Genomic DNA, 27,910 nt, shown 5'->3' on the forward strand with positions numbered 1-27,910 from the left:
TTCAGCCAGTGCTTTCTAAACCAAGTGTGTTTGAAATAGCAAACTGCTTCCCCAAACTGATCGTTAGGCCTACAGCTCCATCTTAAACCTCACCACAATATCTGGCAATGACCAGAGAGACTGTTAGCAGTTCCAAACTGTTGAGACAGCAGTATAGAGTTGACAACAACCATCTTTCAATCAGTAGCAGACAGCGCTATGGGGTGAAATATTAGAACAACATTGAGACAGACATTTGACAGTGAATCTGACATGCTTTTTGAAATTTCACTTAAAAGTCAGAGCATGCCTGAAATGTCTTAGTCTTCAAGAGACTGAGGACTCTAGGAGGCCTTATCTGCTTTAAAAACAACAAAACACTATTACCAGGTTATTATCGTTGAATCTTGTTGGGAAAAAGATAACAACAACTTGGTAAAATCAAAATATTTATCATGTCACATTTGCATTTCAGAGCAGAAACAGAAGCCCCAATATCATAGCACAGCACTATTTGTTTGCCCTTTTGAGAGTTTGTAAAAAAATTGAACATTATAAAAATGATGAGCACATGCAGGGCTCGCAAGGACGTAAACAATTAACTTGCCAAAGAGACACCACTCAAAAACCAGAATGTCAGATGCATTAAGGATAATAAACATTCTTACAGTGGATGAGATAGGTTTGCAGAACTGTGGTCCTAGTGGCACAGGTACACTGTGACAGTCCTTATTGATGGTAAATACTCTTTTACCATGACTTTAAGTTATTTCATTAAAACCACAACAAGACACTAGCATTCCCACACATTAACATACTAAGCTATTTAACATATTGACGTGATATTCTACATTAACACCACATTTACTGTACCTAGCACAGACGAGATTCATCTACAAAATGCAGCTTGTTGAGCTGCTCTGGTTGAACATGCTCAGTGCTGTAAGCAGATATCATGCCAGTACCAACCGTATATGGTACAATGTGCATTTTAGGACATCCTCACACCAAAGCATCAGGTTCCAGACATCAGACAAAACAGCTTCAGGTTTCAGGAAAAACTCTCGTTCATCAGGTGAACTGGGCAGTTTAAAGCGACCTCAGCTGAACTGGCTTCAGAGAAGGCACCAAGCTAAGCTAAGTGGCCTGTATTTACAGAGATAATAATAGCAGCCTTTTTTTCTTACAGTAATTCTTAGAGAGGCTGTAACATTGAAGCAGACGTAGGAACAGAGTGACAGTATGAATCGGAGCTTCATCGTTATACGCTTCCACATGGTTATCCAAATAAGAGGATTTTGTTATTGGCACAGGTTTAGTTTCTTGTTGCATCACCAAGCCCATCACTGCGGTTCAAGAGCACATCAACAAACTTGGTACTTGTCATGAAGAACTACAATATCACTGTCGTAATAAGAATGGAACAGAGAATCTTTTAAGAGTTTTAAGGTTACAAAGATTCCAAGATATTTACTACGTCTTGATACACATATTTAGAGATATTTACCCTAAAAATATGAATATATGATCCATAAATGGTAACATCAATAACCTTAGTAGTGAGCAAGACGCTGAACATCTATTGCTTAAAATAAAGGTCACCAGTATCATCCACAGAGGCGCAATACTGTAGAAGATATGACAAGATGTCAGAAGCATTTCCAACCACCATAAGCTTATTCGCTAGCCAGTCACTTGCCTAGAATCATTAAGACTGTAACCATATATGTAAGATTTTGGTTACATTCAGCCGCAAGAACATCTGTGAGATCAGGTATATGAGATGATTAGTTTACAAATGCCACTCCAGCTCATCCCAAAGCTTTCTCATGCTGCTCCATCACTCCAGAAAACAGTCCCACTGCTCCACAACCCAACGCAAGTAGGGCTTCATACTCCTAGCTGACGTTTGGCACAGGGCAAACTGGCTCAAGAGTGGATGTTCCAGACTAGCCCACTATTGGCAACGCCTTTTTACAGACATTACACAAGCCATGTGCTTACAAACAAATTCCTGTGTAAGCAGTGGGTCCAAATTAAGCAGCTGAATGAATTAGAAGAGGTGTCTGAATACTTTTGGACAAATTCCACATCCCCAATACTGGAAGTCTGAAGTACTTTTTTTTAACAGCTCAGGACCTTCGTGCAACTTACCTTCAGCAGGTGGGTGTGCGGTCGTCATGGAGACCACCAAGAGCAGTCTCAAGTAAAGCATGCTCCGGCCTCTGTGCACGGCGGCCCAGCAGAGCCCCATTAAAGCAGATGTGAGCATCAAGCCCTCCATTCAGACAGACTCATGATTTGTCCGAGGCGGTCAGAGGAGAAGGGTCCACACGGTGGCTCACTGAAATCCGCCCGCGCCGTGCTTCCAGCGAGCTGCACCAAGAGCAAACAAAACAATCGCTGTACATGAAAGGGAGAAATCGTGGCATGAGAGAGGGCTACAACGCAGTGCGCTCGGCAAAGCGCACCACAAAACACGCACACAGACACGCACTGTTAAGAAATGCAACCGCATCAGTTCGTAAATCGGCGCTATCTGCTCTCCACGCCGCCAACAGGATACAGCGCCGACAAAGCTGAAGTTGGCTTCCTATACGGATTTTCCCGTTCCACCTTAAACGGTGCACCATTTAAGGTGGAACGGGAAAATTCGAACAAGAAGCTGGCAAATAAGCCGACTTCAGCTTGCAGGCGCTGCGCGAGCTGCACCCGTCCTTTGTTCCCTCGCGCTGCTGCCGTTAACTGCAGCTTTCAAATACAACAAATTCATTCAAATAGAAACGACCGACTTACAGACGAACGCAGTTAGAAAAGACGTCTGCGGCTGTCTAGTCCGTATCCAAGGATAGCTAGCTTCATTAACGCAACGCTAATACGCAGGAACAGTTCGGGATTAAGCTAGGTGTTGAGAGGATGTTGAAGGGCTCATTAACCGCAGTAGCAATGTGACTAAAACTGCCGGCTAGCTATGGACCTCACTCTTTTCTTGGCAGCGTTAGCTACCAGTATTTCTGGTAACATGAATGGTAGCTGTGTCGTAACGTTCGCTAGCGAGCGGTAACGAATTCAAGCTATACATTACTGGCAACGTTAACGTCACCGGGCTAACGTTAGTTACTTCTCAGAAGAAGCAAACCGACTCTGACAGCAATGTTAACGGTTAACGGTTGTTATCTTGTGATGACATGCTGCTGGCTAGCAGCTTTATCCTGGTGAAAATAGCCAAGCAGACAACCAGAAACGTCTGTACGTATTCAAGCTACATAAAGCTATCCCAGGTTAGCTAAGTTAATTATCATCTGCGCTAGCGAATGCTTGGTCAAAACGAAAATTTCTACTATCTGCCACACATGCTTCTGTGAAATCTCCGCTAAGTTAGCTACTTAACGCTCACCGACAGCCCGTACCTTCAGCGGAGATTAACTGGATGTCCATATGAGTCGAGGTAATCCATACTCAATCTCAGATCAGGTGCGGGTCTAAACAAAAGTTTCTGTTTTTCCATGATCTCCGGACATAACGGGCTGTTTTTTATGGATAGGTGCCTGATTCCTGCTCTCTCTATCCGAGCATCCTTCCCTCCTCCCCTTCACGGGCCTAACGTGGAGATTTAGTCCGATGAGCTCCGCAGCTATTGGCTGGAAGATCTGTCCATCATTCTCTGGGTTTGGTTGACTCCCCCAGCGGCGTCTGCGCTTCCACGGCAACGCACACTTTGGCTTGGCCTTAACAGGTAAAGCACAAATAACGTTTAAATACAGCTGTAATCTAACTGTTATGGTGCTGCAGCTAGGGCCGTGATATGTACAGTTTGTGGCTAAAATATAACAAATTTCTTCAACACAAGCTGTAGTTTGGGTTTAACTGATGGAAAAAACAAAGCCCACGTAAGAGACACTTCAAGATAAGAGACGTACAAACTTGAAAAAGATGGTTCTTCAAGGGTTCTTTAAAAAAGGCAACAGTCTATTAAGAACCATGAGTTTTATTAAGAACCATTTCATACTCAAGTGGTTCTTCAGATTGATGGAGAATAAATGTTCATCTCATTATTATTATTATTATTATTATTATTATTATTATTATTATTATGACCACTACTGCTACTATGTTTTTGAAAATTATAAAATGCACAAGCAAAATATGACACATAAAAAAAAAAACCTAGAAGAATGAAACCAGACTCTCTTTATTAATTATATGTGCAGGGCAAATTAGAGCACACGTATAACTAAAAGAGAACATATTGTAATATTCAACCAAAAGACACAGTAGTAAAAAAATATGTAACACATTTCTTTTTCTTAACCTGCTTTCATTTTGGACATTTATACAAATACAAAAAGTAAGAAAGCAAGAATTTAAATGAACATATGTTGGCTCACATTGCCCCCTTGTGGTGAGGAAAAGCAAGGAACTGAATAAATAAATTAATTAACCAAATTAATGGACAAATGAAAGGATGAGTATATGAGAATTAATTTGTAGGAAAACAAATGTTCAGTGGAAACCACTGCTTTTTTGTGCACAATACATTTGAAATGTACGGGTTCTGCATGTGCGTCATGTGTCAGGCATGAAGGAGGCAGTGGTCTTTCTTTGCATGTCACAAAGGTGATCATCTTACCAGGGACCAGGTCAACTAGCATGGCTGTTATAGCATAATTCATGTCATTCACTCATGCTAGTTGCACAGTCCTTGGTTTTTCGGCAAAATAACGACTCAGAATATATTTCAAATATCTATCTGCCAAAGAACAGCAGTGAAGGTCAACCAATGACTTTGTCTCTCCAGAACTCAGTCGCATAGGCTTGGATGGAACGAAATGAACAATGGATAATTCAAAGCATGTTCTACATCTGTGCTTTAGGAAGGCTGTGAAGAAATCTCAGGTGATTTCCTGCATGTTTGTGAAGCTTAGGGCAAAAGCACGTCCGTTTAGAAAAATCCAAGATTTAGAGATAACTTTCTTGATCATGATTCCTTTGATGCTCATTTTGTGTTGTATGTGTATGGAGATACAGCACTGTGAAAAAGTCCCCCTTCATTTGGTTGGTCAGTCCATTAATCTAAGAACATCAGCAGCTTCTTTGTTTGATTCTTTTTTGCATATTTGCTTTTCTCAGGCTGAGAAAAGGCTGAACGGTGGTGCGGTGGCTAGCGCTGGTGCCTCACAGCAAGAAGGGCCTGGGTTCAATTCCCTGGCTGGAAGGCCAGGGTCCTTTCTGTATGGAGTTTGCATGTTCTCCCTGTGTCTGTGTGGGTTTCCCCCCACAGTCCAAAGACATGCAGTTAGGCCAATTGGACATGCTAGATTGCCCCTAGGTGTGTCTGTCTGCCCTGCAATGGGCTGGCAACCTGTCCAGGATGTATCCTGCCTTCTGCCCGATGATGGCTGGGATGGGCTCCAGCACCTTCATGTGACCCTGAGGGAGGTGTGTGTGTGTGTGCTTTTCTCAGTAACAGCACATCCTTTCAGACCCATACTGTTGGAATTACCTCACCGTAGAAAGATGGATTTTTAGACCTGAAACAAGAGTGCAGCTTGATTTTCTCATGTTCTTCAAAGATTAATGTACTGTTTATCTGATGGTGACCATTTTTATGGTCTTTTACAGTTGTTACTAGGATTTCCATTTCTCCTGTCTCCTTTTCTTTTTCACTTATTTTTTGACCTCTTCCTTACTGAAGTGAATTATCTTATATCTGTATCTTATATCTCCTCAGAAATAATGTTTCCAGCAAGTGCTCTCAAACCTTTGGTCCTATACATACATGCTATAAATTGTCTTGTGTGTTTATGGGACATGTAACACACACTGGAATATTGTGTTCTAGTACTAAAGTGCACTCCGCCCTGTGCAATAACACGTAATATGCCCTGTGTAATAACATAACATAAAAACATAATAAATAACATAAAAGAAAGCATTATGAAACTGAGACGAATGCCGTGACTTAACAGTTTAATGTAAATCCAAGACAAAGTGTGATTACATTTCTACACATATACAATATGCATATGTGAGCATACAAATTCTCATTAATAACTCGATTCACCTCGGAGACCGAAAAAATGATCAAAAGTAACAGTGAATAACAAGCTATAACATAGTTCACCACAATGCGAGCCCCTTCTCACCCTACAGTTAGTAAATAGAACAATTAAAATAACTATATTCTTCTATAACCCAGATGTTTGTTAAAATCCTCCGTAAATTTACACTGCTATCATTAGTTGTCGAAGCCTAATAATAAATTCACTCAATTTTTCTACAACGAAAATTAAGAGAAGCACACAACATCTTAATGGTAACACAAGCGCTTAGTAGCAAGTACTCAACTTTTAGGAGTTAAATCATTCTTCTTATTATTATATTCATTTTAACATTCTATAAAGCCAGTAAAATATCCATTCTCATAACATACTTAATAATATTAGTCTAAGGTATAGGGTACACATAGCGCTACGTTAACAGATTGAAATAATGAGACATCACACTTCTTCAAATCCCCAATAAAGAAAGCTAAATGATAAAAAAAGACATTAACAAAGAAGTATACTTGGAAATACTGCAGCACACAATAGCTTTGACAACAACTAATGAGATACACCATTGAGAAACCATACAGCAAAATCAGGGTCAGGGTCTGATGCTTTCTTAGGTCTTGAGACATTATAGAAAAATATTTAGTTTACATTTTATTGTGAACGTTTGTTGCTGTGCAAGTAGAAAAAAATGTTCATGTCACAGATGGCGGCAGAAATGGCTACAGTGCGTCACAGCTACATAACAGATTACACTGGTGATTTGTGTTGTGTGACAAACTGTAATTCCTGTATGACCAAGTCCGTCTGTTTCGTGTTGTTATCTGTACATGGAGAATAGTTTATACTGTAGATAGTAGTACACTTTACTGTAAATCACCATGTAAACTGAAGTCATAACAAATACAAAGCGCTTTTCGGGCTGGTGAGTCAGGTTTTAGTCCATGACCAGCTTACCTGACAGAGAATCTGAAGAAGATACAGTTAAAAATGACTGTAGACTGAGACCTCCACCTTGAGGTTAAAGGTCATTGCTTATTTTTTGGTTCTAAAATGTCATAAGAATAAAATGGCCATTTTGTAATATTTGGCCTCTTAGCACATTTGCACATGCACAGATCGATGACTAAACCCATGATTATTTCATTTCAGCCCGCGCCCTGACGAGAAACCACTTTAAAACACAAACACTTAACAAAAGAGCTTAAAGACTGTGGAAGTGCTGTCACTGTGACACTGGTCAGCTCCAATTTTGTTTAGCAGTGTGTGCTTTACGAAGCCTCCTGTACTGATTGCATTATTAAGGGTCATACACTAGACAACCTTGTTTTGTCAGGTTCTAAAAATGCTTCAAGTAAATACCTAAGAGGCCAACTGGCACTGGGAATGTTTTTCATATTGGGGTCAATTTTGTCTGACATTAAACTGGATACTGTTTTGAGAAACTTAAATAAAACTAAGGTTGTACCACCAAGCCTTAGTAAATGACCAATACAAGAAGATTTCCATTTTGACCATTGCTTAAAGCTTTGAGCTGATAGCTTGGAAGGCAGTGTTTTGACATGAAAATGAACCTGTCAGGAGGAGATAAAATTAGAATTAAAAAGATTTTTTTGTTTGTACATATATAAAAGATGCTAACATCTCAGGCATAGCACATTTTGGTAATTATAAGGTCACTGGATCTACATTTCTGCTTACATTTCTCAAAAAGACACACATTGCATCAAAACAGTACAACTTGTACATCACAAAAGCAAGTTATCACTTTGTAGGGTTAATAGGGCTTTATGACTGATTTCATGAAGTTCTGATGTGACAAGCCAAACGAGAGTAAATGCTAAGAAAATAAACACTAATTTAAGTTATTTTGAAAAAAACATTATCTTGATAAGCCTGTTTGTTCTCGCGAGACTTATTGCATTCCTTTTGAGGAAAAATATACAGAGTAACAGTGAAAAGATGAAGTAATAGTTGTAATCATGATATATCAGATGTTTTAGTCTCACATTATACATTCATTTTTGCACTAGTGACCATTTTATTAAAGGTTTTACTGTAAGGTATCTCATTCTGCCCAAAGGTCACTATGCACTACCTAGTTTTTAAACTGTATCCATATTTACTTCATAACATCAATAAAGCTGAAGAACAACTTCAACAACAAAAAAAATCAATATTTTGAATAAGATGGATAAGGGGCCTTATTCCCATATAGAAATCTATTTCATCTACATCAGATGAAATGTAGGACAAGGGGATTTAAACATAAAAAAACACTGACCAGCTTGAAACAAACCACACATTTTGAAGACTGGGTTAATTTATACTGTGTAAGAATGTCTGAATGTCTTTCTGTATAGTATGTGTGCTGTTGTATATTTCTATTACTGAACTGACTTTAATGCCAGTCTTCTCAGTTACAGCAAGGGGCAACTTTTTGTGCATTGTTAACATGCTGAATTTCTTTGGTGGGAAGAAATAAAATGAGTCCCCGTTTGGTCAGACAGGCCAGTCCGTGTGAGGGCTGGAGATTACAAAAAGTGCAGTGAGAGACAAAATGGCTCCTTCTAGAATGGAATGTCTTTTTTATGTGGTTTTGATAACAGAGGAACCTCTCCCTCTCACTGTGCTGGAGCCAGTGGGTGTAACCAACCAAATACATCTACAAAAGCAAAGGGCATCCCAACTACCATAGAAACTGACAAGCTATTAATGATGTTCAAGCAGGAGGTGTCGAACCTCAGTCTAGCACACTGACAACATCTACTGTTTTCAGCATCCTTTGCACAGGTACATGCCCCCTTAAGAATACTCAGGATTACTATAACTTATCAACCACCAGATACAGATAAAAATGAGCTTAATGAATAATAAAAATACTTCCACTAATAAACACCCATGAAAAATTATTGCAGCAATCTCTAAAAAAGACAATATATCTGTAGCATAAAATGAAAAAAGTCTCAATGTCAAAACAAAACCACTTCAAATGCAAGTACTACGGCATGACATGAGTGGGGAGAACTGGATGCATTCACCAAAAAACACATGCATGTGCCCTCTATTTATAGACAAAATGAAAACCACAAAAGTAAATCAAATCATTGGCTAAAAGACAAGTCAACATTAACTCAAGCAGCAAAAAAAACCAAAAAAAAAAACCAAAAAAACATTGGCCCACAAATTCTTCAACACATCAGTAATCCCTTTCTCTCAAAGTGATATCTAGCACAAGTGATTCCTTAAGTAAGACAAAGAGAAACAACAAAAACAACGTCGATATTTCGGCACAACTCTTCCAGGTGTACACGTTAGCGGTTAGCTTCCGTTCATGCAGGGCAGCTGAGAGAATCGCAGCCTTCGGAACATACATGAGACTAAAAATCCATCAAGGATCTTCTTGACCCTGCTGAACGATGCCTTAGATCAGAGTATGGTGTGCATTCATGCAGTGCCTCCTGTAGCGCAGCCTCCTCCAGGTTCTACGTGCTCAAAGCCAACATGCTATTCTCATTGAGATGTGGAATTTAGGCTCTCTCCCCCATCCTACAATTCCCATCCAAATCCATCCAGTGCCATCTTTTAGCACCTTAATCTCTCTTAACCCTACCTAGACCCGCTCTCTCACCCTCCCAGGTTTACTGTTTCTACACCATTTTCTGCACCAGGCTCACTGGGGCCGATCAAGGCCACTCTCTCTGCAGACGCTACAACTCTTCTGACCTCCCTTCAGCGCCTGGTGTGCTGTATCTGGAGTTCTATTCCTTTTAGCAGATGATATTCAGATCTTTGTCCTCAAACTTGGTTTTCTGACTACTCAGACCTCATAGCACAGATGTCAAACAAATTATGTGTAATGCTTCGGTTTTTCCGTCAATATACATGTGAATTCCCTTTTATGACAAAAACAAACACAGCCTAAAGTCAGTGCCACTGGATGGGTATCGAGGTTTCTAAGTCACACAGCTATGATACACAGTAAACACACTATATATATATTATAGTAACAAATGTTACTAATCTTTACTGAATGACAACTTTGGTTCATTACCCCAGGCAAGTGTCTTCATCTAATATGTCAAATAACCTCATGCACGCTAAACAAGAAGCACTGCTGTACGAGATGGTTTTTGTGTATAATAATATAGCTATAAATAACATTTAGGACTACGCTCACACCTGGAAGTCAAAAACAAAACACTTCAGACAAAAGATGTTCAACCTAGGAGCCAACTCTCAAGCTAGTTTCTGTTGGTTCTAGAGGGTTTCCAGCCAAGTAAACTGTCGTAATATCTGTAAGGCACTACGAGGGAACAATGATAAACCTAAGACCGTGGAGTATACATCGCACAAAGGTGCAGAGGAAGGTGTACCACGCACATGGCCGACGGCAGCACACACGCACACACAGACTTTTATGTTGTACATGCTTGTTATTACAACCACTTTGTGCAATCACATTTAAAGAGGAGGAAAAAATCTATTGGTATCAGAAAGTTTCTTCATAAAATAAATGGGTGCAGCCTGCTACATTCTAAAAAGGGGGCCTAGCTAAATGTCCTACTGTATGACAAAACATATTTTCTTGTCTAAATGCGAACACAAACAGAGAAAAGTCTATAAATACATTAGAAAGTTTTTTGTCTTTTTTTGTCATATTTCCAGAAGATTGCTCCAGTTGTTGTCAGGAGAGGACGGCGGGGTATGTGCCTACCCCTCGCCATATGTGATTTGGAAACGTTTAAGACAGTTCAAGGCCATCATTATTTTTTTCTTTGTAGAGCAGCAGATATCCGTATTTCACCTTTATACAAAGTTCTCATCCACAATGTGACCCCAGCTCAACAGTCAGTGAATGCCTTTAAAAAAATCTGAAAACCAAACAAAATCTTGGTTTAATGAAAGAAACTCTCCATCTCTCCCAAAAATGCCAACAGATGTGACCTTGTTGAAAAAGAAATTGATAATGTAAAAAGAAAAAAATGTCTTCAATTTCCATGTTGAAAGAAATTAAAAACCCAAATGACAAACAAGAAATTGAACTGGCCCTTTTGAGAGGAAAAATAAACTCAGATATAAAGAAAGCTCCTTTAAAACTTTACCCCTCCATTATATTACCTCCAACACTACTCTTCTTCTTTTTCTTCTTCTCCATCAGCATCTTAATCGTCTTCAAGTTTAAGCATGTCAGGGACAGGGGGAAGAGTTGGGAGCAGTTAGGCTTGAGCATGTCTCTCTGTCTCTAGTGGAGGAGTAGAATGGTAAGCAGCGGTAGGCTAGGCTCCAGTGTTTTCGGCTCTAGAGGTAAGGGTACTGGTTCATCTTGGTGGGGCTCAGAGGATATCCAGTGTAGACAGTGGAGGCGGGTGAAGCGCTGATGTATGTTTGGTGGGCAAACTGGGCCTGGTACTGGCTGTGGTGCAGTGTTGGCGAGGGCAGCACACGGTGGCCCATGCTGACGGGCACCTGGTGGACGATGCCCGGTGGGTAGCTGGCATGCTGGACAGCGTGGCGGGCCGAACCCTGTGATGCCACCAAATGTGCCACAGTACCAGTGGAGCCCAGGGCAGCAGGGGCTGTGTAAGTGTAAAGGTGGGGTTGGCCTGACAAGTGCGTGGCGGCAAGGTGGGGGTGAACGTTGGTGCTGTGAGAGGGACTGTTGTGGTGGAAGGAGTAGGGAGCCTGGGCGGCCATGGTGGGGGTGATGTAGGCCTGCTGCCTCCTGTGACCTCCATTCCTCTCTACTGCCATGTGCTGCTGAGCCTGAAACATATAGTTTACACTTACACATTTACATAATCAAGTTCTGTATCCCTAGTCCCATTCTCAGACATTTAAAATTGGCTGATAAAAAGTCCCGATCTAAAAAAATAGTATTTTCAAAGATAATATAACTGCAAATTGAAAACTTCATGTTCATTAAGTCAACCCAATTTAGGTAAAAAATTCTAGGTTGCCAATCATCTCAAAGAATCAGTACCTTCTGAGAATTTGGCGATGGACACTAACTTGTTTAAATAACAGAGCTGTCAAAGGAGTTGCAACATATTAGCCAAAAAATCTGTGTGTATAAACCGTCCTTGGATTGAACTAAGATTTGTTTTTTTTAAAGTGCACTAGGGATCAGTAATTGTATTATTGATATACACCACTTCTGAACTACTCTGCTCACCTGGCTGAGATTGAGTGGCTGCTGTTGGAAGGGGTGTGGCCCAGTACGCTGCTGCCGATAAACCCCACCTCCAGGAATGCCTCCTGATGAATGATTGTTGCCAGACAACCCTCCATTGGAGGACTTAAACTTATAGGCAGAATTCTGGTGGTTCATGGCATCTATAATGATCAAAGGCGTATTTGTCAGAGACATCTGGTGATGTGAATAATACACAAATACAATGGACTGGAAACTATCTGCATATTGTTACATGTATGACTAAAGATCTAACAGACTTCATTCATGTGCCTTGATCTCATAAATGTCTGATAACAGCATATACCTCAGAAAGCAGTGAATTATACAGCAGTGAATTTAATGTTTGTTAAATGGCTGCTGTCCTGCATCTTTAATTGCATGCTTATTGAGTCTTTTGCTATCTCACCAGGAAGGAGGCGATCGCACTCATTCAGGCTCTCGCTAGTCTGGCTTTTCAGAGGGGGGATAATGATGGTACGGGGGTTGCCATTGCTGTAGTCATCCAGCGCTGCACCCTTAGAGTCGTAGTTGTTGGCATTGGGGCCACTGCGCCGGGCCTCCACAGCATAGGGGCTGTTATTGCTGGAGTCAGAGTCTGGGGAGTCATGGACCGTCACACAGCTGATGACGTTCTTCCGCTGCTTAGATGATGTGCTGTGGAAGGGTGAGAGCAATGCAATCAATGGTACGTTCATCATGATACATGTTAGGGTTTTACATATCACTATGCATCACAATATCGCAGACATTTCTCCAAAATATTGCAAATTACAGAAATTCTCATCAACTGTTGAGTAATAAAAAAAAGTCATTTAAAGAGGCTTGATGTGAAATGCTTCATTGTATACAGACATTTATTACAGAAATTGTATTTACTGTCTTAATTTACCAGGGAACCTCCACATACAATCAGACTTTTTAAAATAAAAATAATAACAATAAAATAATGTAAAATAATGTTGCAGACATCAGGCAGCATATATGTGACCATTTCATGTAATAACTGTCTGAGAGAGCTCTTAGAGGCATTAAGCTATTGAACGCTGGTATATCTAGAAATATCTGGTTCCTATTCACCACCACTGAGAATTGACTTGTCAGAACAGCGCATTTCACTTCAAATCAAACCAAACCTAATGACTGTTTCTTAAATCTTTATATCCTAAATCGTTGGAATTACCCTTATGTAGGTAGACGCATCACCTAAATTTAAAAATGGATATGAATACACAGATGTATGAGCAAATTAGTATCGATCTATAGGTTCAAATTACTGATGCAAAAGCATCAAAAATAGACTCTTGATACAGTGAGTAACCCTATCAGCACAGCTTTTCTTCAAGTCTATGTGTCAGTTTTGCAGATGAAGATGGAGGTTCTATACACAGCATAAAATAAACTATGCTGTCACAGTGAATCCCCAGTTAAGACCATTTTCAGTAACAGCCTGGATTTTATGCATCCTAAAACAGCCCCTCTGCCTTTTCTGAAGTATAACTCTACTTCTGAGAGCCCTGTAAGACATTTTCAAGTATTTCACTTGTATGTTTTCCCTGTTGGGCTGAGCTGACGTTTTCATAGTGCATTTCCTGCTCTGCTGACCTGGTGTTGGTGGGCTGCTTGTGCTCATCCTCCTCGTCTGTATCGCTGCTGATGGTAATGATGCTGACAGCCGGGCTTGGGGTGTCTGGGATGACAATGGTCTGGCGTGGGGGGTTGTGTTGGGTGTGTTGTATGTGGTGGTCTCGTGTGGTGCTGGAGGCCTGCTGCTCTTCTCCCCACCCTCCTCCTCCGCAGACTTGGGGTGGGCCACAGGCAGTAGACGGGCCATTCTGGAGCACAGCACAGCGTGGTGGAGTGTTCTCCTTCACACGCTTGGAGCGTTGAGGGGACAGCACGGACTGTGAGGAGGACACCTCATACGCCGACACGTTCCTAAAAGAGGAAGACATGGTCACAAACTCCTCTAAACTATCACAAGATACATTACAGGCCTTACCTCTGAAGGCAATAGTAGCTTTTTAAAACGAACATTAAAACTGTATTGTTACAGGACAGTAATATTTTAAATTTATAACATAAAAACATGGCTAGATGCAGCAATAGTGTACAACAAGCTGATTCATAATTCGATTTGCTCCTGATGATTCTCCAGAAGGTGTGTCAAATTACGACTAAAAACTGGTCAACATAAGAGATCATTACTAGCAGACTGTGAAGGCTTTACCAGACTTCTTTGCAAACCAATAGAATTTTTGGAATGTCAATAGATTTGTGCTGTTTGTTGGCAAAACAACTTAACAGTAAATTATTTTTTGATGAAATTATTTTTTTAACTAACAGCTTAGTTCCATACTTTTGGCATATACTCTCAGAAATAAAGGTATGAAACTGTCACTGGGGCAGTACGCCACTTGTCAATGGGGTGGTACCCACAAGGGTCAGGAAACGTAACTGTACCATAATCTATTGAAATTATACTTTTTAAAACATTAGTTCATGAAAAGGTACAAGTGTATCACATGAAAAATAATAATTAAGAATTCTTAACAATAATTAATACATTAAAATACACAATTGTACCTTAAAACCACTGTTGTACCTTTGATCGTACATTTACATTGTTTGTACCCTGATGAACAGTTTATAGTATATGTTTCTCTTGAATGCATGTTAATGTCTGAATGACAAAACGTATGAAAAAATCATTGAACCATTAAACAAATGAATAAATATCAGTGTCTCACTAACCTGCTGTTCATCTGGTGCTGCTTATTCTTTTTCGAGGAGTTATTATTTGATGGCTGCCTCATAACATGAGCCACACCCACATTCAGAGGCTGCTGCGAGGGCAGAGCCACATGACCAGCGAGCAAGGCTGGCTGCTGCATGATGGGATTGTAATGGCTGCCATGGGAATTCCTGCAAAATTATAGCAACATTCACATGTTCAGCATGTACAACCACATGCAAAGTGTGCAATATTGTGTTCCTCAAAATAAACCTGGTTAGTCTTTCAGTCAAATATGCAATACTGTGGGAAAAGTCAGGAAGCACATGTGACTTTTTTCATTTCCAGCCAAAACAGTTCATTTATTTTTCTAGAGGTATTTCTGAGTAGATGAGGTATAAGACAATCCACCTGCAAGTGAAAAAAACAAGTCTTCAAAACTGGAGTCTCAAAAATGATAAAAAGATATAGAGAAAATGGGACTCCATAAAAAAGTGCAAGACCAGTAGAAAAGTGTCACCATCTGATAAACAGTACTTAAAGCTTTGAGAGTTAGCAGACAACCAAACTCCACCCTTGCTTCATAGCTAAAAAGGACTAAGGTGTTTCTGTCCATCCTGTCATTGTGATAAAAAACACTGCTATGGGTGTGAAAGGATGTGTAGCTGTTAAGAAGCCATTACTGAGAAAAGGAAATAGACAAAACAATAAGAAACACTTGCAAGTCAAACAAACAAAGCACTCATGTTGATGATCTCAACATCATTGAATGTGTTTGGAATTACTTAGATCATCAGATGCAAAATGCAACTTTGGAGATGTGGAAAGATGTCATACTTTGAACAAACTGAAAGCCAATCAGAATGGAAGCTGTAATGAAGGCATAGAGTGGACACACTAAATACTGAACTATCCAATATTATATTTAGTTGTTTTTCTCTGTAATTTTTTATTTAAAATGTTTTCTGTTTTTATCCTTACTTAAAGTACTTAATGGCCCTTTATTAGAAACAGTTACTGAAAAAGGTAGTGTAACTCTTAATGGGCCTTTTGTGTTAAAAAATTATTCAAAAATCAACAAAGAACTGCAGGACCCTACATAAACCTGTATATTTTTGTGTTTTTCCTGTTCTAGCAAACCCTTTAAAACACAGAAAGGGGTTTTTAATTAGCTGATTAGCTGGATCAGGTGTATTAGAGCAGGGAAAATATTAAAATATGCAGGTATTCTACCAATGCGCCACACGCAAAGTCAATAGACAAGACAAAATGTTACATGCTGTTTGGCCAGTAGAAGGCAGCAGTCTCTGTAGCAGAGAGAGCAGAATGACAGCAGAAAGATAGCTCTCAGCGGAGAGATGTCTGACTCTGCAGTGGAAGTGCGACACTTCTGCAGCCGGGCTGCTGAGGACAATGGAGCCCTGAGGGCTGGGCTGAAGGCTTAGAGCTCCTGTTCTCTGCACATCAGCAAACCCATGGCAGCCCAAGCATGGGCCAACACAGGGCACTGCTGCCCACGCAGCAACATCAGCAAGCTTTAAACCTTCCCCTTATAGTTCACTCAGTGACCTACCCTGCCCTGGGAACCACTCAGGAACTTGAACAAATCCTAATACAAAATTCTACATGAATACTCTATGAGTACTGAATGCAATATGATGTGCTTGTGACGACTAGATTTAAAATAAAACTGTACTTCCTCTTGGATACATAATGCAAAAGGAAACGAAGTTGGTAGGCTTTTTTAAGTTCAGTTGAGTGTATAACATCCTGGCTTGTTAAACTTGCTAATTCATCAATATCAAATTATGCAATGTAACATTTAACCTCTGAGTTTTAAAGAGCCCATATCCAACACCTTTCTTGCATGTTTTCCCCTGAAGTCCACTTATGCCGTGTGTGTGTTTATATATACCAAAAACAGACCATAGTTCATTTTACTTGAACATTTTCCAACCACTTTTTATCCCTCAGAATTAGACAGGCTGTCTTTGTTGGTAGGCCTTTTAGATTGATCTGTGTAAATGACCTGAAGTGTGGGATAAAGTAATCCTTATAACTGTAACATGAATAAGTGGAGGACTTAACAGCTATAAGCTGAACAGGTGGATAAATGTAAATACTTTGGTATTTACAACAAATTTGTTCCACAAAAACAACTCAAAATTGGCTGTTTTTGTTTTGTTATTTTCATTTATGGGCTTTTTGGACTGAGGAGTGAATTGCATGTTTTGAAACTTCACCAGTATTTACATATAACAACTCTTTTAGCTCAACAATGTAAGAAATATTTAGTTTCACATGATAAGTCAGCCTTTAAAGGTGCAGATAAGCATCAACATGCCCTTCAAAATGCTCTTCTCATTGTACGTGTTCAGAGATGCGTACACTAAAAAAAGAACCACGTGAGTGGCATGTGGCATAATGAAATTAATTTCATACAACAAGTATGAAGTTTGTAGGTTACTGTTAAGAGTTTATTAATACATGTTAGTCACTGGGGAAGAGACAAGCCAAAGGAAAGTTAACCTTTCAGTTACTTTATTTATAGCTAAACTGTCTACACTGTCAGCAAAATATGACCAAGGCACACATTTCACTTCATGTACTTAAATGGTGAATGCTATAATAGGTCACTAGAATATGAGGTACAGTAGGTTATTGTCCAACAGTGAGTAGACAGAACAGGTTTTACCTCCAGTTGGTAAGAGGCTGAGAGCTGCTCATGGACTCCGGGATGACGGCGGCGTGCTGTACAGAGGTGTGTGTGAGCTGTTGCCATGCAGGAGGCAGCAGGATCTGTTGGGTACCAGAGGGCCAGGCCTGCTGCAAGAGAGAGTGAGAGAGGAGAGATGTTGCTTTCATAGGTTGAAGGGTACCCCTTTTGGCAGTCAGGGTTCTATATAGCAGTGTTTTTTTGATCCCCATGTGTTGCAAGTTAGGTTGCAATGAAAGAGTCTTTACAGACCCATATACAATAGATTAATTTACAGCAGAACCATTAAATCATGCAAATAACTGGCTTTATTTTGTTGTAATTTTCTCAATTATAGCCATGCTGTGGTTTTATGTACCAGCCATAATTCTTATTTGACTACTTTCCAAACTTTCTGTATCTCCTCAAATTAAACTGGCAGTTTATGTTGCGGCACTTATAAGAATGATATATGTATCCATCTTAGCTCTCTAGCTCTGATTGGCTGCCCTCTATTATGCCTTATTAATAAGGAAACACTCCCTATATATATATATATATATATATATATATATATATATATATATATATATATATATATATATATATATATGGTTGCTTTTGTGACCATAAAAATACGGAATTCTAAATAGGGTGTTTTGCAGATTAGTATCCATTTAGGGACTGTATGGATTGTGGAGTGTATGTTTTGAAACTTTAACAATATTTACATACTACATCAAACTCTCATGTCTAAACAGTGAGGCAAAATTGCTCTACTGTGACATGGGCCCTTTAAACACTCAAATAGTTTTGAGTTGGCATAGTTCTATATATAACTGTTGTCTTTACTAAAAACCTAAGAAGGACCACCCCCTAGAACACAGCACAGACACACTCTCCAGCTAAACAGGCCAGTTAACACACCCGCAGATATAGAAAAAGGAGAAAAGGATGAAGCTATTTGCAGCTGTGACCGCTGGCAAGTGTGCCAGATTATGCCAAAGAGTGACCAAACGGGTCAAACCGCCTCTTTGGACACGTTACTCTCAGTGAGCACTAGAAACATGCTTTTTTCACTAAATCCTTATGACATTATGTTCAACACTATGTTCATAAATAAAACAGAGAGTAAATCAGACAAGCATTTATATATTGCCACTCGCCACAAAACTGATTTGTGCATTGCTCAGAAAGAAGATTACTCAGACAAAAATTGAACAACTTTGTATAAGCAAAGAAAAGGGGACAAGAAGCCACTGTGGAATAACAAGAAGCTTTTGTTGCTCTCATTTTAATTCAGTTTTTTCCCCCCTTTTCTTGGCACCGACATCTTAAAGGTTCATAATAAACCTTAAAAAAAAAAAAACTAGCATGGCCTTGACTCGTGTCTCTAAAAAAGATAAGACTCTGCCTTAATAAAGATATGTAGCATCTTCCAGGCCGTGTGCTGATGTGTTAGACATTTTCCAAATCAGTTCAGAATTTAATTAAATTCAGGGGCCCCCCGTTCAGCAGCTTTGTGAGGAGCTGCTTTGTATGGCTGGCGTGGAGTGTAGGGAGTGCCAGACGTAATTTGCCCAGAGACGTAGCTAGCAGAGGAGTGTCTGCAGCCCTAATGGTTTAATGCAGCTCTATTGATTAGCAGTTTAATGTACAACTAATGAATTGTTCCTTTAATACCATTTGCACATCTATTTTACGGTGCCATCAGTATGGGCTGCAGCACTTGGCTCACACAAAGGGGGCCTAACCACAAACGCCAGGGGGCTATTATGTTCAAGCTCAGAGACAGACCAAACAGGGGCCTTAGGAAAAGAGAAACGCTCAGTTATGTTTGGCTATGAGTGCAAAGCACTAGCATGTCTTCTGTGGTATATGGCTTCTGTTACTGGAATATTTCTTAAGGTCTTGCTGGAAGTCCTAATTGCCTGCATATTTACAGTCACCTTCATCTTTGTTTGTTGTTGCTGATACTCAAAACTGTTTTGTCAAACAAATATTGTGATTAGAGAGAGGAGTGGAGGACAGTCATTAGAGGAGTTTAACAATTCCAGGCTGCAATTTATCCCTAAACAATACTAAGACAGTGCTACAATAGCAATAAACATAGACGGAATATGATTGTGCAAGCTGAAAAATACAAAAAACTACATAAACAACTGGAACAGGTTTGTTCTCAGTTGGTCAGCTGCTGTTTTCCTAGAACACCACAAGTCAGCACTTTGTATTGTTTTGTCTGATGTAAAAAGCTCAAAACTCTGTTGACCTATATAGGTGCACAGTCAACCCCCCCTTTTAAGACTTTATGCTCATTACACAGTGAATGCTTTCCTTCAGAACCACACTGACACAAATATTTCAATACAGCATGTCCCTGTAGCTCTTTGCCTTCATTCCTGCCACTTTGAGTCACTCCTGTCTCCTGTTCTGGCCTGAGTTGTGTAATCATCCTGTGTGCCCTGGGACGGTAACCCAGATAAGGGCTCTTTTCCAAGCAGAACCATCTTCTGTCCGGCCCCCTGATGCCGCCACCCTGGCTCCCTCACTGGGTGAAAGCCCTTTGTCACCCCCAGAGGCTCTGAATGCGCTAGTGCTCCCTCCCCAATTGTTCCCACATTTTCTGCATTCCTGATCCAGATAAAGGCCTAGGCAGACTGGGGCCTTCTGGAACAACCCTCTGCCTCTCCACTCTCACCCAGAGAGACAAGGACACCTACGCTTCAAGCAAAAGAACACACAGCAGCTTTTCTTATATACAAAATCGGGTTCATTAGGATGTCATTCCTTTACCCTAAAGGGGTATATATCCAGTTTTAAAGGCCACTTATTATAAAAAAAGGTTTTGAGCTACGACACGAACACTGTTTCAAAACGTTCACCCACTCGTCTGTACAGTCCATGTAGAGAAGTGATACTGCAACATCAGCATGCTTTAAATTTATCATGGTTGCAATGTCACAACCAAGGACACATTAAATAAAAAGTATAAGAATAAATAAAAGGACAGAGCAAAATAACGGTAATACAAAAAAAATATTATGACTGCTTTTGGTACATACAATTAAGAAAAAACGCACTTTGAAATAAACATATTAAAACTTTTGTCTGTCAAGAAAATCTGCACGAGAAATGAGTACACCCACTTAGTACGGCAAACACTCTCCATTCAATAATGCAAAGAATTAAGGGCTATTTGTAATTGCTTGGAAAGTCTTAAACTCCATCACCAAGTTGTTCAAAACAAACATCATCAGTCCGGTGCAGGTCCTGCCTTATGGCCCCTGAGGGTGAAAAGCCCCTCAGCATTCATACATCTCTCTAAGAGCCAGCCTCCATCATGCTCATCAGACCGTGACTGCCTTTCACTCCAGGGGAGGAAACACACAGTGAAGGCAGTCGCCAACAAGAGCAAAAGCCCAGCACAGTGAAGGGAGCTAAGAGTAACACCTCTAGTTACATGCATACCATATAGCTGTAATATATGAGCAGAATGAGAGACACTTTGTCAGAGGACAGTGAATTATACGTGTATCATTCAAACAAAGTAGGTCATGCTAATTGCTCTTTGCCGGAGCCAAATTTGGCTGTAATTGTGAATTTGGGGAGAGTCCGAGGGGTATAATTAGTTGGAAAACGTGTTCTTTATTGCCATGGCAATGGAGCCAGTGTTTGTACCTGTGTGAGAAGGCCGGGCTGGATCTGCAGGGGCTGTGCACCGGGGGCCTGTGTCACTATGGGAACAGCATTCTCCATCCGCACTGAGTAGCCACTGTGTTTGGAAGGGGACGCCTGCAGCCCTGAGGAGACGATATAAAACATACATATATGCATAATTATACAAACGCACATATATTACATACAAATAATTATTTGATCCAAATTGAATGTATAGCAAAATGTCTTTCAGTAAAAAAGTAAAAATTGAACAGAAATTATTATTATAATAATTTCTCTATTATTATTACTCCTCATTCAGTCTAGACCTGAAACAAGATTAAGGTCAGATCAAATAAATATCTATCAAAGATCTGTTTATCGAATTGCAGAATTGTCAGTCTCACCTTGGAAGGCAGGTGGGCAAACGATGAGGGCCTGCTGGAAGGGGTCAGGGCGGGTGGCACAGAGCTGAGGTCCGCCGGGCTGCAGGGGCATGGTCCTGGGGGCCACGGCAGCCATAGGGGCTGCTGAGGGCTGGTAGAGTGTAGATTGGTAGTTTAGTATGGAGACATCAGGATTGGCAAGGGAAAGGGTGGCACTGGTGGAGGAGGGAGCCAGGTTGGTGGCCTAAAGGAACCGATGGAGTCAAAAAACAAACAAACAAACAAAAAACAAACAAACAAAAGCATGAGGAGTGGGTGTGGAGGGGGATGGGGTGGAGCCACAATAAAGGAGGTAGGACAAAACTAAAAAATCATAAATGATAACACATTGATTATAATGTTTTCACATTGTCATCAGTGGGTCACATACAGTAAGATGCTTTTAGCTGATGTACTGCAAAATGGTGCTTTAAATTTACTTAGTTCATATGTGTTAAGTGGTTGCATAGGAATAATATCAACACTACTGCTGTCTTTCACTTGAATTATTCTGACAAGAATAGTGTTAATACATTAGCAATGCATTTTTTATGCAACTCACTGACATTGAAAAAATAAACTTGTGCCATCTTACTAAAAGCTAAGATCAAAGGAATTAAATACGCTGATTATACTATTTGATCATCTGACAGCGATCTTAAAAATGTACTGAGAAAAAAAACATTTACATTTAATCTTTTAGTTTATTTTTAAAGCTGTTAAAATATTCATGCTGCTACTCTTTGCTTAAACTAAACTTAATGACATTAAACTGAACCAAATAAACAGAAACAGCTGAAATATTCTGGCAGCATGCAATCTAATAACCAGTTACAAACCAACACAGATACTATTTTTATTGTTGTTGCTGAAATGCATAGGCAGTGAAAGGGCATCTGCATGTTGTATGAAATGGCTTATTGACTCAGCCAAAGAGTGCATCAATCAATGCTCTCATGTTACAGTTTACCTCTGTGCTGTGCTACTCCAGCTCATTGAATTTGCTCAGTCTCATTAGCAGCAGATAATAATTTCTCTCTGCAATTAAATATCCCCCTACACACGTCTGTGTGGCGAGAGATGACACCAAACCATTCAAAAGCCTCAGCCTGCTCTTCAACCTCCTCCAGAGCACTTTATTCCATCTGACTGCTACCTGGTTAAAAAGCCATTCACCTATTACTTTGTTATTTTCATCACTGAGGCTGTTACAGCTGGACTCGAAGGCTGAACACAGTGACATAAAGAAGAGACCGCTAGATGCAGAAATATGCACTCTCAGAAATAAACAAAGTAGATTCAGAGGCTGCAATCATTAAGAAAAAAGTGCAAGCTGACATTACAGGTCATTCCACAGCAACTGGCAAGATACACTATGGGCTAGATTTATTAAATATTTGAGGTGGCGCTAATGTATTTTGCGTGCAAAAGCCCTCCCGGCTGATTTATCAACATGTGCGCAGGAGGCTTTTTGCACGTGTACACGAGGTTGCCTCTGAGCTGCTGGTTTTAGTGCGCCTTCATGAATATGCATTTCACTTTGGGTTGAGCATCAGCTCTTCTCGAAAGAAAAGAAATATGCAGAGTGTATTTATCAATTCTGTGAAAATGGCCAAAATGTTTAGAGCACTTTTGCGATATAAACCAAAACACCCATGTATATTTCTCCTTTTTGCCCCCAACCAGTTTTGCTTCCTCAATAACAGCACTGTTTTTTTAAGTGAGTGAGTGAGTATGTGATGTGAGTCATTATAGGAAATCCATGTGTATTTGTAAATGTATATGTATGTAAATATGTATAAAATATTTTGTTGGCCAGTTTTAAATTAAAACTGAACAAAAAAGTTTCTCTTGATCTTAGAAATCAAGACATGTTTTTGGGATGAGAGATAAACCTTCAGTTTTCAGGACTGTCCCATGAAATACAGTGTGCATGGTGTCCCTAATTTTTTTGTTTCAAAGATCTTATTCAAAGTTTTAATTGTGGTTATTTTGTCCACAGTGATTCCCAAGCTGCTCGTATTTTAGCAGCAGAGACTTCCAGCTCTTCTAGAGAACAGAAAAAGAGAATTTTTTCTTTCTCTTTGTTTTTCTCTGTCTACAGCTAGTTGAAATGGCCTCTGCAATTCAAATTAACCAGAGTACAGCTGATGTCATTTATACAACAGGTGAATCCACAACAAACTAAAGCCAGTTACACTCAGTGACTTTTAGAATGCGCTCCTTAGTACATCCGGCCCTATCTGTCCAGAACTGTCAGGGCACCCCTCATAACTGGTGAATTCAGCTATTTTAAAGTGCACCCCATGTACAGGGGTTAAACTGCACATGCACGGCTTCTTTAATCTCCATAGAAAAGAACTGTCAGTAGAATAGAATAATCTGGAGCAGGTGCACATAAGCCTAAAATCACCATGTCCAATGCCAAGCGTCAGCTAGAGGAGTATAAAGCCCCCACCATTGAGCTGTGAAGCAGTGGAACTGCGTTCTCTGAAGAGATGGAGCAACATTCAATCCCAATGAAATGACTAATCATCCAACATCCTAACCTCTCTAATGCTCTTGTGACTGAATGCAATCAAATCTTCACAGCAATGTTGCAACATTTAGTGTAAAGCCTTCTCAAAAGAGTAAAGGCTGTTGCTATAGTAAAAAAGGGCCAAAACCTCCCAAAATACCCTTAATTTCAGGAGAAATGGAGAGTACACAGATGTTTTGAGTACTGCTGTGAATTCACGTGTAGCACAAAGAAGGAAACAAGCCAATATGAAACAAGGGACAATCTAAACGTCCTTGATAAACATTTCCTGCTCCAAACCCAAGCATTTTAATGGAGAATAGCCTTATTTACTTTCATCTGCTACTGAGGCAATACTGTTTCATTTCATGCTACTGCTAGTAATTACAGGCTTTTCATTAGAGCCTGCATGGGGAAAAATTCATAGCGGCACTTTTCATTTTTCATTTTCTCTGTTTAGTGCGGCCGACGAGCACCAGGGGAGAGAGTTAATCAATATGCCACTGTGGCATTCATCAAACAAAATAAACACTTCAGTCTGCAGCCCACTAATACAACATGAAACAAGGCCCGGGCCTGCTTGCAATCACACACACATGCAGCATAAGACCTCCAACAGGTACATTTACTGTACTGAGTCAACAACTCAACACAGCAACTGTTTTATGGCATGCTTATGAGGGAAACTGAGCACTGTAACAGAGCGCTATTGATTAGAACCATAAAGCTGCTATTTACAGAATGGAGAGAGAGAGAGAGAGAGAGAGAGAGAGAGAGAGAGAGAGAGAGAGAGAGAGAGAAAGTACCAAAGAGAGAGAGAGAGAAAGTACCAAAGAGAAAGAGAGAGAAAGAAAGAAAACAGAATGAATAAATAGAGAGAGACAGGGAGAGAAAGCAAGAGAGATAGAGAAAAAAGAGACTAATAGAGAGAAAGCATGAGAGAAAGAGAGAGAGTAACAGAGAGACAGGGAGAGAAAGCAAGAAAGATAAAGAGAGATAGAGAAAAAAGACAGTAATAGAGAGAAAGCATGAGAGAAGGAGAGAGTAACAGAGCAGGAGAGAAAGTAAGAAAGAAAGTGAGAGACAGCGACAAAGAGCAAGAAAGAGAGATAGAGCAACAGAAAGAGAGAGAAAGAAGAGACAGTAACAGACAGATCAAAACAACGAGAGACAGAAACAGAGGGAACGAGAGAGAGTGAGTTAGAGATCAGGAGAGCGATAAATGGCAACAGAGAGGGAGAGAGACACAGAGAGACACAAATGGGGGGAGAGCAATAGAGAGAGAGCAAGAAAAACATAGAAAGAGAATGATAAGGAAGGAAAAAGAAAAATAGAAAAGGGACTTGTAAAGAGAAAAGAGTGAGTGGGAGAAAGAGAGCGACACAGAAAGACAGAGGGGATAAACAGAAGAACAAAGGGAAAGTGAGAGAATAAGAGAGAAACAGATTGAGATAGAGAGAGAAAAAGAGTGACATAGCAAGCTGGCGTCATTTAGACAGATCTAAGAATGTAAAAAGCAGATGTTACGTGACTGTGTGCTGCTCTTAAGTCAGCAGTTTAAGGAAACACCCTGATGAAGCACTCAAGACTGGCAGGGAAGGAAATGAGGAGGAGGTAGAAAAACAGGCTGTGTAATGCACAAAGCCATAGAGCTGAGAAAAAAACCCCCAAAAACAACAAAAAAAACCCAAACCAAGCAGGAAGTATATGCTGTCATGTATTTAATCAGCACATTGTGCCAGAGGGCCGCAGGACTGGACACGCACACATCAGCCCTGCATGATGCTGTGGAGCTCAGATGCTGGCACAGGAGGACTTGGCAAGTAACGTGATCATTGTCAGTGCTCAGTTCAATACTGATTACTCTGCATTGCTCCACTGCAAATGAGTCAATGCATGTGATCCAATAATGTGCGCTACAAGACTGAAGGGGAACACAAAAGGATGTGACTGTATGAGAATATGAGTGTGTGTGTGTGTGTGTGTGTGTGAGTGTAGACACTGACCTGGCTGTGCACAGTGTTCAGTTGGTTGTTGAATGTCATGGTGAGGTTGGTGGAAGTGCTGGGGGCCACGTGTGTGATGAACGGAGTTTTGCTCTGGTTGACTGTGTCGTACATGTTCACCCGGCGCTTACAAATCTCCATATTCTGGAAGCAGGATTTAACGCTGTAGAAGGGATAACTGTGTTAGTGTTCTAATAAACCTGTGCATAGGCCTACATACTTTTCCATATTGTTTGTTACATCTGATTTGAGAAAACTAACACCATTTCCTCTTGTTGTGAGACTTCTTCCTTACACTCACAGACTTTGGCTCTCCATTATTCTCCATTTTTTTTTTTGTTGTGGCCAATTCCCTCTCAGTCGCTGTCTGCGAGTGTGAAGTCTAGCATGTGCTTCCTCCAAAACAGAAGTGCCACCTCATCTTTTCAAACTTACACAATGTCATTAGACAGCTCAACATAGACAGAGGAAGAGGAGGTGATTCTGTTAAATCAGCTAATGTTGGCTGGCATTGTGCTGAGTGACGAGGAGAGGCACTTTCCACAAAAAAAAACAAAAACAAAACAAAACTTGTGGTAATAGCACAGGAGAATCCTCCTAAAAAATAAACATGACAATAAGCCGATAAGCTGAGTTTCTGCTCAGAAACCGGTTAGCTACCTTTGGTCATGCTATTGTTTGGTAGCTCCTGATATAGTCTGGTAATTTAAGCTATGGGTTTTTCTTGTAAAAAAAAATTAAAACCTTTAAAGCTTAGCATGAAGTCAGTCTACTGAGTACGGTCACTGTAGCTTTCTTTTACCGTTATTGTAGCCTATTATTATTATGCTACAAATAACAATAATAGATGCAGTATTTTTTAGTTTTATGAACTGTGATGTAACCACAGCGTCTAAACCATTTAAGCCCTCGTCCACATCTCATAAGGAATGCATTCAGTGCGTGGGAGGTAACAGCAAGTCATCTGTTTAACAAGCTCAACTGTGATACAAATAAATAAATAAATAAGTGTATCAGTATAAATAAGCATCAAACTTGATTGGCAACTGTGATAGAAACAATCTATTGATGATTCACGATACTATCGTCAGTTGGCTTAAGCCTATTTCAGTAATTATTATTATTGGTTTATCACTCAGGCCTACCTGTACACTGCATTCACAGCACTGTTCTCAGTACTTAGTACTGCTCAATCTGTACATATTGTTTCTTTTAAAACACTGTAAATCTTCATTCTTCATTGACTTCACTGTTTTTCCTTTGTTTTTATTTTATGTTTAGATCATGTTTTTGTGCCAGTGTGAGTAACTGCCAAGACACATTCCTTGTAAATAGCATCTTATAGGCTAATAAAAAACAATCTTGTTTCTTCTATGCTATTCCTAACATTCTAATCTCATTCTGTGACTATGTGTGACAGGTCTAGTCTCAGACTCACTGTGAGCTATGGGGAAAGTCCAGCAGGTGTGCCATAGTAACAAAGGGATGGTTGAGCGTCTCGATGGGCGTGATCCTCTTATCTGCGTCGATGGTCAGCATCTTGGTCAGCAGGTCGATAAACTCCCTCCGGTCTGCCTTCTCCGCCAACATGTCACTGCCCTCCAGGTCTGTAGTCACATTCACCTGCACATGAGACAGAGAGAAAAGCAG

General features: G+C 40.1%; 2 protein-coding genes and 1 long non-coding RNA gene across 9 annotated transcripts in view; 1 reads left to right on the top strand and 2 right to left on the bottom strand.

The window, feature by feature from the left end:
* The window catches only part of si:ch211-1e14.1 (UPF0606 protein KIAA1549), a 65,247-nt gene extending 61,711 nt beyond the window's left edge, over positions 1-3,536 (bottom strand). For 2 of the 5 annotated variants that reach the window (XM_037540008.1, XM_017684938.2), the window contains exon 1: positions 2,134-2,263. In XM_037540008.1, coding sequence (XP_037395905.1) covers positions 2,134-2,263 — 130 coding nt within the window. Of the gene's footprint in view, positions 1-2,133; positions 2,383-2,775; positions 2,883-3,389 lie in introns of those variants that run through there. The other 3 variants (XM_017684703.2, XM_037540006.1, XM_037540007.1) reach the window with 3 other exon arrangements.
* LOC119263697 lies at positions 2,938-27,785 on the top strand. Its single transcript, XR_005130470.1, has 3 exons — positions 2,938-3,427; positions 3,524-3,715; positions 27,681-27,785. It is a non-coding gene; the product is annotated as an uncharacterized LOC119263697 (long non-coding RNA).
* Positions 5,933-27,910, bottom strand: part of hipk2 (homeodomain interacting protein kinase 2) — a 122,725-nt gene continuing 100,747 nt past the window's right edge. The window contains exons 7-16 of one of the 3 annotated variants that reach the window (XM_017684584.2): positions 27,699-27,883; positions 26,261-26,423; positions 21,719-21,848; positions 21,333-21,454; positions 17,655-17,785; positions 14,980-15,150; positions 13,831-14,163; positions 12,635-12,882; positions 12,208-12,368; positions 5,933-11,798 (exon numbers count right to left, since the gene is read on the bottom strand). In XM_017684584.2, the coding sequence (XP_017540073.1) occupies positions 11,334-11,798; positions 12,208-12,368; positions 12,635-12,882; positions 13,831-14,163; positions 14,980-15,150; positions 17,655-17,785; positions 21,333-21,454; positions 21,719-21,848; positions 26,261-26,423; positions 27,699-27,883 (2,109 nt within the window). In that variant the 3' untranslated portion in view covers positions 5,933-11,333. Of the gene's footprint in view, positions 11,799-12,207; positions 12,369-12,634; positions 12,883-13,830; positions 14,164-14,979; positions 15,151-17,654; positions 17,786-21,332; positions 21,455-21,718; positions 21,942-26,260; positions 26,424-27,698; positions 27,884-27,910 lie in introns of all 3 variants that reach the window. The other 2 variants (XM_017684500.2, XM_017684424.2) reach the window with 2 other exon arrangements.

Source organism: Pygocentrus nattereri, chromosome 7, assembly GCF_015220715.1.
Source record: "Pygocentrus nattereri isolate fPygNat1 chromosome 7, fPygNat1.pri, whole genome shotgun sequence".
NCBI lineage: Eukaryota > Metazoa > Chordata > Actinopteri > Characiformes > Serrasalmidae > Pygocentrus > Pygocentrus nattereri.